Genomic DNA, 14,035 nt, shown 5'->3' on the forward strand with positions numbered 1-14,035 from the left:
TTGTGTTGAACTGATGGGGCTTGATGCCTTCAGCTGCTGAAGATTTGCAGAAGAGGACAAGAATCTGTTTTAATGGGTTACATGTATTAAAACACAGAGGAATCCTGGGTGTATTGTCAATTGGTTTTGCTTTAGCTCAGGGAAGTTGGGAACAGGCAGCCCAGAGAGGATGTGGAGTCTCCCTCACTGGAGGTATTCCAGTCTGGCCACAATCCTGTGCCCTGTGCTCTGGGATGGCCCTGCTGGAGCAGGGAGATGGGACCAGGTGACTGCTGGGCTCTTCCAACCTGACCCATTCTGGGTTTGAATGTCCACTATTGCACTGCAAAATTCAAACCAGTCCCTTGCTGGCCTTTGGGTTCTGGGATTTGACTCTGGGCTGTGTGTCAAGGCAGATCAGATGGAGCTGCTGTTGGCCAAACCCTGAGAATGTTGCTCAAAATAGGAGTCCCTTGGTCTTCCTATGCACATAAATGAAATGACCATGGATATATGGTTGGTGTTCCTGGGAGAAAGTCTTTATAACTAACTTTCTCTGTTGGAGGTTGAGGTGCCAAATGAGGCTGATGCATGTTGATCCTTTCCAGTTGGTGGGAAACAAGTTGGGTTTATGCTCAGTGTGTTTCTTGGCTCTCTTGTCCTATTGTTTTCTGTAGAGAATAAGAGGGCTGGATTGTCAGCAGCAAGGCTTCCTAAAATAAGTATGATAATTGTGTATATACATAAATAAAAAGCTTAAAAAAAGAAATGCTGCAAAGCTTTGTATAATCTCAAATATTTGTGCAAATACAGGAGACTGGTACTTGTTTGTTTTGAGAATATTAAAAAACGTGGTGGGAAATTTCCCAGGTAATTGAGAAATAAAACTTCTCATAACCTGTGTTTGTGTGAAGGTCCAGTCAATGAACAGTTGGGCTGGTGCTGCTTTCAGTGCTGTCACAAGAGCTGAGGTGCAGGAAGGTTTTGCTCTAATTTCTGTTCACCTCTCTCTAAACCAGAGGGTAGTAATTCATCAACGTGCAGGTAAAACAGAGTCTGACTTAGATTTTTCAGGCCAATGTAGCACATGTGCTTTGGAAAGGAGGGCTTATTCAATCCTTCCCTTTGCTCTGCTCCCTTTTTCTCATGGAAGTAATTTAGTTTACCCCTTTGCAAACTAGAATGCCCATTGTTTCTTTTAATATCACCATAGTTCTTGCCACTAAAACATGCTGGTAAAAGTAACTGAAAGCTTTAGAACATTATAGTTTTGTAACTCACCACAGAGATAAATAACCGGATGTGTTTGCAGAACAGAATTTGCCACAGAATCATGGGAAAGTTTGAGTTGCAAGGGACTTTAAAGGTCATCTCGTTCCAACCCCCTGCCTTGGCTTTGGGAACCTTCCACTGGAGTATAAGGGTTTTGTTTTGCTGATTTATTTGGGATTCTCTGTCATTAGTGTCACACACGCTGGCAGTGTCTACAGTGTGTGTTTGACTGCAAGACAAAGGACATGATGACTCCTCATGAATCAGTTGCAGGGGACTGTGCCCTGTCCACTGTGTTCCCTCCCTGCTCCCTTGGACTCAGGGCTGGCAGAAGGGCAAAGTCAGCCACACTGGTGGTTAGACAGCACTAAGGCAACTCTCGGACTCATCCCTGTCACTGGCCATGTTTGATTTTGGTATGTTTCCCCCCATTCTTCTATTTGTTTTATCCCAAATATTCTGGAGGCAAATTGCAGAAGTTTTATTCCTGTTATTCCTATTTATTCAAATTGCACTGACCTTTTTTTCTTTTCCATGAGGATTTGGGTCAGCACTGTCATTCGTGCCTTCAACTTTTAATGAACTGCTTTTAATGGTCTTGCTCTGTATCCATAAAAGTTTTGGTGGAAGGCAGAACACCGAGTGCTCCTTTAAGTAACAAACTGCCAAGAAGCTATGCTGAAATCCAGTGTAAACACTCTCTTCTTTTCTCACTTGTTTGCAGGATACTACAGTTATCTCCCACCTCATGGGACTGCTCAGTAGGTCTCGATACACACAAGAATACATATGTCAGATCTTCTCCCACTGCTGCAAAGTAAGAAAGACAATTCATGTTCTCTATGCAACTTGTGTTTCTGACCTGTAAGAAGAGAGTGTGTGTGTGTGTGTGTGTGTGTGTGTGCGTGCTGCTTTTTGTGGCAGGAATTCTGGGCCAGTAATGACTGAACTGATACTGCTCTGCATTTGCTGCAGATTTATTGGGGTCAATATATGCTGCTCTGCAGGACAAGAAAATGTGCAAATATGGGGGTTTATAGGCTTTGGCTGCTAAACAAAGCCAACAGTCTGGGCAAGTATCAATCTTCACTTTTAGCGCTGTAAATCTTGGAACACTTCTGGTTTTCCTCTGAAAGTCACAGGATAGTGTGAGCATCTCTTTGCAGAGGTTGTGCAGCTGCTTTCACCTGTTTTAAACACAGAGACTGTTCTGTAAGAGATGCTGTTGGTTGAGAGGAAAAAAAAATGCTGTTTCCAGCTGAGCTCTATCAATTACAGGTTCATCCAGATACATGTTCATTCCTGCTATGTAATGCAATTCTGTTGATATGAGAAAACTGATTTAAAACCAGCAACAACCCCACCCCAAACATAGGTTTGTCTTTCCCTTCCCCCACTCCAAGTTTCTACACAGCACTGGTTTTTATTGTTGCAGTTTTTTGGATGTTACTGTACCAGTGAGTTATACAATAACTGTATCAAAATAATTCAGGGTAGGAAATGAGCTTTTTACATCATCTTTCCTTTTTAGTAACAGTTTAAAACTAAAGGATCACAGTTTGTGTACTAACAAATGAGAAAGTTCCTAATTTTATGTATTTGTATTTACCTTGAAAAATATCTTTCTACCTTATCACTTACAATGATTCCTCTGGAACTGTGAGTTACTCCTTTGTTAAGTATCTATATTCTTCTGCCTTGACTGTTATTTATGTACACTCATCCCACTGCATTTCTTCTGCTAAGTGAAGCTGAGGACTGAAAACTGTCTAGTTAGTGTGATATAAAGATAGAACTCAGCTGCTAATATTTAGAGAACTGCTTAAAGAAAACATGAAGACAAAATCCTACACTGGACCATGGAAGTTCACATATATACCTAATAGTGGGAAAAAAATCAGTATTTTAGGAACATAAATGCACAAGTGAGGCACCTCCTGTTTAAGTGGCCCTTGAAAGTCTCCTTAACAAGCTGAGGAGCTGGAACAGGTGAAAAATGAGGCCACGTTGGCCTACAAGGAAAATAACCCAGGACTAATTATAGGATGGTAGAAGAGTCAGTTTATACATTCAGGGATTGGCTCTGGGAATATAAACCCTGTTGGCTGGGAGAGAACAGAAACAGTTATCGTCATCTTTTTCCAAAGGAGTTATTTCTTTGCAGCTCCAGCAATTCCTGGTGGCTTGCATATCTGAAATGTTGTTTATAGCACAAATGCACAGTCACTTCACAAGTGAGGGAGGTCTTCTGAACTCACCATTCTGTTTTGAGTGCTTCCTCCACCCCCCAAATCTCTCTCAAATTTTACAGTGAATGTCTGGAAAAAATCAGGTTTTTGGAAAGAAGTTGTTGGCTGTGTAAACAGAGAGAAACTAGTCTGTGCAAGACAGGGTGATGGGTATGAGTGTGAGGAAATGGTTGCATTTGCAGAATAAACAGCTGCATAACAAAGAAAAATATTTGAGGTTGAGTAAACAGATCATCACAAACGTTAAATTGATCAAGAACTCATTCTCTTGCCCAGCCAAATGCAACAACTGTTCAGCAGAAATGTCCCCTTCCTTCTTTTTTGTTTAGTTTTGGGGTTTCAGGTTTATAATGTCAGTTATTGTCTTTTCAGACAGAACAAAATACATCTAATACAATTAAGACAAATTTACAGGAGATTTTCTCATTTCAGTGAATAGGCAAAGTATGTTCTTGTAATTTAAAGAAAAAAAATATATATACTGAAAGTTTCAGTATTCACTGAACTTTAAATGGAGACTCCATCTTCCTCCAAAAGGCACTGAATGAGAGAACCTTTATTACTTTTTTCCCTGAAGCAATAAGTTACTATAAATAAATAAACCTTTGTATTTAGGTAAGACTTAGCATATGTTCTAAGAAGCATTTTTTCCTCATCTTAGTAGATGTGTTAATTGAACTAATAGTGACTTATCACAGCTCCTGCCCTCCTTGGCTCTGCACAGTTCTCAACTCACATCTGGTGTAGCCATTTCTTTCTCTGACTTTCCAGCATCTTTTGGTGGCTTCTGAAGTTTCTGCCTTGCCCTCTCCTGTTTCCCTGGAAAAGCTCAGAACAGTTCTCTAGAGCTGGGGAATCCATCTTTGGGGTTCCTAGCATATTGCTGCTGGTTTCTACTTTTGCTGCTTCTCCCTGCATGTTTAGAGTTAGCATGAATGGCAGGGGAGCATTGCCCCTGGAGAAGAGCCATCCTGAGCAAGGGAAAGTGTTTTACAGGGGAGCAGATGCAGTTCTTAACATACAGAGCCAGGATTCTATCAACATAGAAGCAAATAAGTAAACTGAAATCAGGCTGATGTACCTGGGATGTGAAAATGCAAGTCAAAATTTACTTTTTAAGAGTCTCTCTATCTCAGTTCATTAGTTTTCAGAGCAAGTGGTGTGAGCAGGTACAATTTACTGTTTTAATGGTCAAACTACAGAGGTAAGGTATATGTTTGGAAACACATGGTTGTATGAATAATTTAAAAAATACTTCTGGAACTTACATTTGAAAGTGGTGACATCTCTGCCTAAGTAATAATTTCACTGCCAGTTGAAAATTAAAGTCACATATCTGGGAAGGGTCTGGGATAAAGGCTGAAATCAAGGCAGCTTCCCCCAGGCCTGTTCTCTTGGGTGACCTGAGGCTGCTGCTGGATCCCTGCCCCAAGGGACAAAGGCACTTAGGTACCTGCTTGTCATTGTGGAGTGAGTTGTTGTGCTACCCTAATGTTTCCTTGAAAATTGGCATTTTATGATGGCAAATTGTGCAAGAACTGATGTCTATTCCTGAAATATGTCAGTCATTTGTATTTGGAGAACAAGATCACTGTCAGAGGAGTGGAACTCTGTCACTGTACCCAAGGTGGGACAAAACCAGGCAGCCTTGTTGTTAAACTGGGGCCTGAGCTGCTTGGAAATGCTTCATCATATTCTCGTTTTCACCTTTATGTTTGCAGCTGTCCCTCTTTATGGCTTAGTGCTTATCTGGTTATGCTGGTTGATGTGTGCAAACACAAGGTGTATAGATTAAATATTTCCAGTTGTGCAACTGAGATACACCCAGGTGTCACCTCTGTACAGGCATCTGTCCTGCTTGCACAGATTCTGCCACCTGCATCCCATGGAGGAATCACTAATACTTGGGAATTACTAAATCTAGGACAGTGTGATTTCTTTTACTTTAAACTCACTCATTTTTTTCACATATTTCAATATCTGTTCTTCAGCTCCAACACTGGCATAGCTGCGGCTTTAACTCATTGCCTCAGCCACTTCTGTGTGCCAATGTAAGTGGTTTTCCTCCTTCAACCATGCTGTTCTAATTGCATTTTTTGGTAGAAAGCTCTTGGTGGCAGTAGCAGCTGAAGCATCTCTTAAAACACCAGATATGTTACATCTGAAAGTAATTTTATGCTTTTTTCTTAGAGGTAAGAGATACTCTAAAAATGTTCTTTTGACTGCAAAAAGGAATCTGATTTCAGCTGTATCTCAGATTTGGAGATAATGTGTCACTGATGCCTTCCAGGGTGTCAGAGTTGCCATAAACTCAGCTGGGTTTGAACAAGAGATTAAGAAGTGAAGAGACTTTCTTCACTCGCAGATTAGTCAAGGAAATGCACGGAGGGATGATTAATGCTGTGCCATCCTATAAGCTGAATTTAAATGTGCATAGCCCGTGCTTAATGCAGGGATGACCAGAGCTATGAACCTACTTTTAAAGAGAGGTTTGTAAGTCACACATCAGTTTTGGCAAGAGACTTCTGAGGGCTGCAGGTATTGAGATTTCATGTTGTTTTTTCAGCCTCATCAAGCCTTATTGTTCTACAGAAGTTCTGAGACTTTTCTTCAGCAAAGTTTAATCTTTGTGTTTAATTCCAAACGCTGTTTTGGAAAAAATACTGACATATCAGCCATTGCCAACTTAGATCCTGAAGTCGATAAATAGGTGATGGCTGGCTGGATTTATGGCCAAATATGCTTGAAACTAAAATAATAAAAAATTGGAGGAAAATGTGAATCTCCTCTCAAAGCACTGTCATTCTGTCTGGAACCAGTTTTAGAAGAAATCCCTTCCCTTCTGCAGTTAGAATTGTTGAAAATGCTTAAAATTATCAGTGAGGAAGACATTAGTGATGGATGATCTTTTATGTGATTTGTAGAGAAAATCGAGAGCTTTCCAGTAGGGAGAGTAGAAACAGAAGTTCTCTATCCATGTTTCTTCATTTGTGACAACTAATGTCATTGCCTATTGAAGGAGAGAGTGGAAATGATTACCAGAAAAGGACAAATGCTATACAAATAGGAGTTGAAGTTGTTTATATATTTTAAAAAAAAAGTTATGCTAGCTGATTACAAAGTAAATGTTAGGAAATATATCTTAAATATTTAAAAATGAATTGCTGATAGTGGAAGGCACTTACATGTTGTTTTAAAAACCCTGTGTTATGTTTCCTTTGAAGGGCCCAGATCACCAGACAATCTTATTTAACCGTGGAGCTGTTCAGAGCATCGCACATCTGCTGGTCTCCACCTCCTACAAAGTAAGACATTACAACTACTCTATGTTTAACATGTGTTTATGAAAGGAATTTAAATGGAGGTTATAAAACCCACATCTGTGCCTGTGAAGCAAAGCTATAAACAGGTACAATGTATATTTGTAGAATAACACTCGCTTTTACTTGCCATATTCTGTCAAAGACAGAGCTGTTGTACTGTAAAGTTAAAGCATCAATAATGATAACAGGGCTGCCTAGCATTGCTCCAAAGAGGAACAGGCACTTGGCAACCCAAGTGGTCTAATTTGTTGAACAATAAATGAGAATAAGAAGTTAAGCTGAAGAGAAGCAAATGTGGTCTGTCCTAAAAAAGAAGTCATACCTGTAAAAATAGATGGTTGTGGAATGTGTAGAGGCCACCAGCTGCCTGTGTGTTGTGCTCCCTGAATTCCTGAGTCTCAGTTCCCTTCTCTGTTACGTTTTGGAAGTCCATCCTGGACCTTCTGAAAGCACCACCTCAGAGGATAAACATCGCACTCTGCCTGTAACTTGGTGGCTAGGAAGGTCAGCTCCTTCTCAGTCCTTCCACTGGAGGAGACAAGAACACAGTTTAAATATGTGCAGCTGTAGAAGGGCAAGTCAAAGACTAATACCTGAGCTAATCTGGTTCTGTGGTCTGGGAAGGTGATAATGGTTGATCTTCCCTGTGTCAGAAAAGTTAAAAGATTTCAGAAAATAGGCAGCCATGAAACATTGATTACATCAAAACTTCAGACTGAAGAAGTAGGAGCCAAGACGAAGAAATTTCTCCATCCTTTTCATCCAGGTGGTACCTGAGGCTGTGTAACTGTAGTAAAACTTATGATGTGTATTTGTTTTAAGGTTTGTTTGGAATCACTTCAGTTGGACGGTTGGTTTTCGACATTTTATTAAGCCTACCTTTAAAGGATTCTGAGATAGAAATCTCAAGGGTACATATTTCTGATTCTCTAATGTACTTATGAGTCCTGAAAAGTAAAAGTACTGTTTTTATGTGCTTCTGTTCTTCTGTTGTTTTTTACACGTTTGTGAGGCATTACAAATAATGCCATTATTTCGTGATTAGTTCCCAAGTTTTAACCTTGCTAGTTTTCTTCACAGAGTTTACAACATCTCCCACAGAAGGATAGCTCCAACAGGGAGATGACAAAAGTCAGGGTGTGAGTTAGATGTTTCCACCTGCCTTTTATTCTCCATCTCCATTTCTTGTTGATTTGTAGCATTGTTTTCTACAAGCCTGTCCAGCAGTACAGCTCAGTTTTGCTTTGAAGTCAGTGTTGGTATTTCATGTTATCATGTTTTTACACAGGTCCGAATGCAGGCATTGAAATGCTTCTCAGTTCTTGCCTTTGAAAACCCCCAGGTATCCATGACTCTGGTCAATGGTGAGTGCAATGCTGCTGCTGCTGCTGCTGGTTTGACACTCACTTCTTGCCTGACTGAATGAGAATGACTTGGAGCTCTCTCTCTCTTTGCAGTGTCTGTTGATGGAGAATTGTTACCACAGATTTTTGTGAAGATGTTACAAAGGGACAAGCCCATTGAAATGCAGCTCACATCAGCCAAATGGTAATTGTCTTCAGGAATTGGGGAAATAGCAGGGAGTTTAATCCTTACTGTTCAGCTGCTCCCTTCTTCCAAAGTAACGTGAGATGTAAAATCTTAGGAATAATTAGAGATACTGTTTCCATTATCTAAATCCTTGAACAAGTGGCTCTCACCACATTTTATAATGTAACTTTCACTCTTTGCTGTACATAAACAGGGAAAAATATTGCTGGGCAGCAGTTTTGTGAAGAATGAGTGTTCAGCCATATGGGTTTTCACATATATCTTGGATTTTATAAGTTTTGCTTTGAATAGGCAGAGCACAGTCCTGAACTCCCATCCTTGGTGGCTGTGCTGTGTTGGAGACTGTGCACCAAGATGATGGGAGAGCAGAGTTAGTCCCTCTCCCAACTGTTTTAAATAAAGTACATTATTCTTTAGGCTTCATGTGGTCATACAGCAGAATTAATGTTATTAATTAATTTTGTACTTCAGCTTTCCCTGCTGGTGTGGGCACATTTGTGTGTTCATATTCATAATGACTTCCTACCCAGTGACAAGATGTGACCCAGTTCCATAATAGCAGCACCCTGGTTATGTTCATTCCAAAAGCTGGGATTGACACCCTTTAGGACCATTTTCCATTTCTTGTATTGATAGCAATGAAATAAATCACTCCAGGGGGTTAAAGAGATAAAATCACCCATTGCTATAAACTACTAAAATTAAGTTTAACTCAGGAGTTGTTTGATTATTCTTTTGGTTTTTTATGGCTTTCTTTGACAAGGAGCAGTGAGTTCTCTGAGTACACCAAACAGTTCCACAGCCACTTGTGTCAGTACAAGTATCTTGATTCTGGATGAGGACTAGGTGGGGTAGGATCTGTGACTCTCTGCTCATGATGCCAAGTTGTGATGGCCTCACTCATTCATGAAAGCAGTTTCAGTGATGTGCATGTGTATGAGGGGGATTCTTGGGTAATCCCACTCCATGTAGGAGGTATGTCTTGGGACCTCCAAGCCTCCTTTCCAACCACAACTGGCCCAAGCAATCTTGTTTTACTGGTTTTGTTAGGCAATTCTTAGTGAAGAAGTCAAGTTCAATTAATTGCACTGTAGCAGTCTCTGTTCTGATTGATTTATGTGTTTCTTTGAGAAGTCAGAAAATACACAGAGAATGACATACTTAAAAGTATTTTCTTTTTTACTAATCTTGAGATACAAAGCAGTTGACAAGTCATAAAGACAGGCTGGAGGTAGAAGAATTGTTCTGAGATGGACATTGCCAGTTCTACTGCTGTTCTTTGGTGATTGAAGGAACTGGGTACACAACCCATCTTTTGCTGTTGCTTTGCAGTACTTTGGCTCATCTGGACCTTTCAAAGCATCAAAAAAAGTGATGTGGTGAAAAACAGCAAAAGAAAATTGCAGGAAAATGGCAGACAAGCCATGACCTTGAAATTCAGATTGGGTTTCTAATTAGTCCACGGGCACTCATCCTTTTTTGGGCTCTTAGTTTTGCAGCAGTCCTGGAGTTTGCAAACCCCTGATGGTTTTTCTTTTATAGGTCCATACCCTACCTGATTGCCTCCAAGTCAGACTCTCTCTTCCTTTTTCCTAGTGAGAGTAGTAGCTGAAATTGTCACAGATCATCTTTTTTTCTGCTTGTAAATCAGATTTCACTCCTACCTTGCCAGCTTCAGTCAGTTAATCTGCAGTTCCTCTGATTTATCATTAGAGTTCTTGGAATACAGATCTAGAAGTTTGGTTTTTTTTCCTTTTGAACCTTCTCTAAAATTTCTATTTGAATCTAGTCTGGCATACAAGACTAAGAATTTCCCTTTCTTTACCCATAACAATTGAAGTAGACTTGGAAGACTCGAGGTAATGCCTTTGAAAATTAATTGAAATGGAGCAGAGTTCCTTCCCTTGAGCAGCAGTGTTGGGACAGAGGGAAGAGCAGGATGCCCCTTGGGAGAGTGCTCTGCAGCTACAAGTGGAGCAGTAACCTTTCCTTCTAAAATCACCAGAATTGCTTCCAGCTAAGCCAAGCCTATGTTACCTGAAGTCAAAAATTACTTTCTTTCATTACTGAAATAAAGCTACTTTGCCTGGCAGACAGGGTCTCACCAGACTAAATGGCAGCTGCAGGGTGGGTGCTTTCCTCCTGATGGTGCAGGTGTGGAAATGAGTTTCCTGCTGTCAGCTGCAAGGCCTGGGCAGTAAAAATTTAGCAGATGATCTCTGTGCTAACATTCAAGTCTTACCTCTTACTGTCTGAAAAATAATATATCAAGAGAGTTCTGCTTGTGAGATTTTTAGCTGTGGCTGTACTCAGAGTGAGGATCAGTGTTGTTGCCTCAAAGAGGTGGAAGAACTCACTCTGGGCCCTTGGAAGGAGCTCAGGGATGTGGTGAAACACACCATGGTTATATGAGCATGTTGCTGCTCCTTGGCTGAGCAGTTCTGATTGATCCTGTGTACAACTCCAGCCTGCCCAGCTGAGAGTCCAAACATGTTAGTTTTAAGTTACCTTTACTAAAATAAAGTTATATTTTTTAATCTCCACTGTGGCATGATAAAAGCCAGTTCCAATGGTTAGTTCAGAAGGTAAAACAAGAGATGCTGGGGCACAGCAGTTCCCCTCCAGCTCCATTCCTCTGCCTTATAGCAGAGCAGGTAAAAACAAAACCACTTCAAAGTAAAACAGTTTTTTTGGGTGGGTGACCTATTTTGCATTTCTGGTAGTTTGGGGCACTTCACAAGTACGTTAACAAGGAACTTGGAATTTGATGCTGTGTGCTGGAGAGACCTTGTGGTTGTCACATCCGCTGTGAGCTGTTGTCTAATAAGGAACAAATGCCGGGTTGGTGCAGTGTCACAGCCTTGGTTGGGTTATCATTAGTGAGGGTGTGCTGGTTCCTGCAGGGTGTAAAGCCCTGTGGACAGGCAGCACAGCAATTCCACCTCTCCTGGCCTGGGGAAGGGCCTGATTTTATGTTAGTGCAGGTTGTTCCTTTGAGGTCTGGGGCTGTCAGGGTGATGCTGTGACCCTTTGTTATTGATCAGTGCTCCAGCAAGGGGTCCTGCATTGCAAACCTGTCTGAAAGTGCACCTGGAGGAGGTTGTGTGCCCAAGCCTAGTAAGCTCTGATGTATTTAAATCAAATAGGAGAAGATGTGTCATTAGGATAGGTGTTCTGCAGCAGCTGAGGTGCATCAAAGCCATGGGAGGTGACTGTGTGTTGTTGTGTTGTTGCAGCCTTACTTCCATGTGCAGAGCCGGAGCAATACGGACGGACGATCCCTGCATCGTTCTCAAGGTGAGCTGTGTCCTGCTTCAACCACCCTGGAAATACAGAATAATTCTTGTGCTAGCCACAACAGCTGCTTAAACAGTTCTCTGTTCAAAAGGTTTTCTCATGTAGGTCTATCCTGGTTTTATTTTCTCATATAAAAGGTAGCACAAAATCTGTTATTTCAAAGATTGCAAAGCACCAAGTTCTCCTGACTTTTTTTTTTAAATTTAGAAATACAGTTCTTTGGTTTCCCTTTGTTTCCAAGTAATGATAGATAAAAGATTCTACATGTTGGCTGAGACAAAGGCATGCCCCGCCTGTATTTTTGTGCAAGAAAGTGCAATATACAGTTCATTCTAGAGTACATATTGGCATCTGTTCTGCACAGGCACCTGGCACTGCACAGCTGAGGAAGCCAAGCTGCATTCTTCTCCCTCATCCTCCTCCTTAGCTTTCTTCCAAATTGACACTCCAATTCTCTGCTGTCCTTTCTCCTTACAACACCTGCAAACTGGGGGCAACAATTCCATTCTCCCAACCCCGTGTCTCCTGCAAACCTCTTCCTTCTTTGGAAATGTCTTCCCTTCATAAATCCCCTGTGTTGTGCTGCACCCTGGTCAGGATGTGAGTGTTCCAGAACTGTTCTGCCCTGGGACAGGGAGCAGGGCTTGCTGGCAGTGGCAGGTCATTGTTGGGAGCTGGGCACTGCCCTGTGGCTGCATGTGCTGGGCCACGTGGGCCCTGTGGAAAACCAGCATCCTTTCAGACCTTTGCAAAGGGATTTGCTTGGTTCTGCTCACAGCAACGACAGCATTTTTTCCTCATGGAAGCTGCTTCAGCACAAATCCATGTTTGAGGGTGTGGAATTAAATGTGTTGTAGTACTTGGGAGAAGACAAAAGAGTGAGGGGAGAAGGAAGGCACAGAACCTTTGCCTTGTTCAAACCACCCTAGTGATTCCTCCTCTAGGAGCTCATACTTGCAAGATAACACAGTGTCCTTGTGGTTAATCCAGCCACAAATCTTTTGGCCTCTGCTGAGCTAAAGTGATGGTCCCTTTAGTGTTCAGGAATTATTGACCCTTTGCTATCAAAGTTTCTGCATTTGGGGGCCAGTCAGGGATGTGTGTTTGCAAAATGGTTTTAATTTACTTCCGTTGCTCAGTTTGAGTAGTGGGTTGGCCTGCAACATGGGGAAAAAGTAAAATCCCTTGAGAAGGGCAGAGGAGGCTGATAAATGATGGATTTGATGGGAAGGGAAATGATTTCTCTGGAATCCTAATAATGAAACTGTCCAGATAACCCAGATACATCCCAGCCATACCGTGGAAATTATATATTCCATTTTTACTGTCCATTTCCAGATGTTTATCTGCTGGCCAGGTGTGCATTGTGGCTTTCCATCTTGCACCCTACACAGCCCCCTGCTCCTGTGTGTTAATTGCACTGTACTCACCTGTAGGTCCAATGGAACAGTTAAAATATATCTGTCAGAATTTCTGTTTAATTTTAAGCAGATAGAATTGCTTAGTGTTGACAAATGTGAGATCTGTGTTTCTTGGGTGCATGTAGCTAGTGACTTAACAATGCCCAGCCCTTGAATTCCAAGAAACAGCTCATTTCAGGCCATTTGACCTTGGAAAGAATTAAGAGGTACATTGTCTTTGTGATTGAGACATGGAATTCCGCTTCTTTTCTTTCTTACTCCACATGAGTGTAATTTTTTTGAGAGCCTATGTACAGTCTTGCCTGCCTGCTCAAGGCCAAATATGCAGAAGGGGATGCTCTGGCTCACTGGATTAGCTGCAAGATTCACAGCCTCACTGATAATCTTTGAGGTGCATCTAGCTTTGTAAAATATATAGGCAAGTCCTACTTCCTGTGCAATGGTGATGAGATATTTATCTATTTAATCATTTGAACAATCAATGGGTAGGTGTTATTTCAAAACATAACTGTGAGCAATATTTACTGGAGGTATTTTGTTGAACTTGGTGGCATTGCACAACCTTGGTGTTTTTCCTTGTCCATTTTCATATTAGGGAAGGCTTGAGGGAGCAGAGTCCCAACCCTTAGAGAACTGGTCTTTCCAGAGTTGAGTACTTTTCATTGAGATTCAGGTAAAGAAAGACTTGATTGATTTTTACGTTTCAGTAGAGAAGGTGTAACAAAAGTGCTGTCCTATGGGTGTAACCAAGGTAGGGGAGATGTCAGAGAAGACAGAATGACCTGGATTCCAGCTTAGCTACTGATTAGTTTTTTGGTTGATCAGATATGCTGCTGAGGAGTATTCCTCCCTTGCCCTCTGCCCCAGGCAGCCATTGTGTGGGAAAGGAGCCCTGAGATTATTTCTGACTGCATTGTCTTTAGTTAATCCTGGATCACAGAAG

At 41.4% G+C, this 14,035-nt stretch overlaps 1 protein-coding gene across 3 annotated transcripts in view; it reads left to right on the plus strand.

Annotated features, from left to right (window-relative positions):
- ARMC8 (armadillo repeat containing 8) overlaps window positions 1-14,035 on the plus strand; it is a 61,163-nt gene that overhangs the window by 31,456 nt on the left and 15,672 nt on the right. For 2 of the 3 annotated variants that reach the window (XM_083869053.1, XM_083869055.1), the window contains 6 exons: window positions 1,976-2,068; window positions 5,492-5,551; window positions 6,725-6,805; window positions 8,112-8,187; window positions 8,281-8,371; window positions 11,611-11,671. In XM_083869053.1, coding sequence (XP_083725179.1) covers window positions 1,976-2,068; window positions 5,492-5,551; window positions 6,725-6,805; window positions 8,112-8,187; window positions 8,281-8,371; window positions 11,611-11,671 — 462 coding nt within the window. The remainder of the gene's footprint in view (window positions 1-1,975; window positions 2,069-5,491; window positions 5,552-6,724; window positions 6,806-8,111; window positions 8,188-8,280; window positions 8,372-11,610; window positions 11,672-14,035) is intronic. The other variant, XM_083869054.1, reaches the window with a different exon arrangement.

Source organism: Zosterops lateralis (genome assembly GCF_965231275.1).
Source record: "Zosterops lateralis genome assembly, chromosome: 10".
In the NCBI taxonomy this organism is placed as follows: domain Eukaryota; kingdom Metazoa; phylum Chordata; class Aves; order Passeriformes; family Zosteropidae; genus Zosterops; species Zosterops lateralis.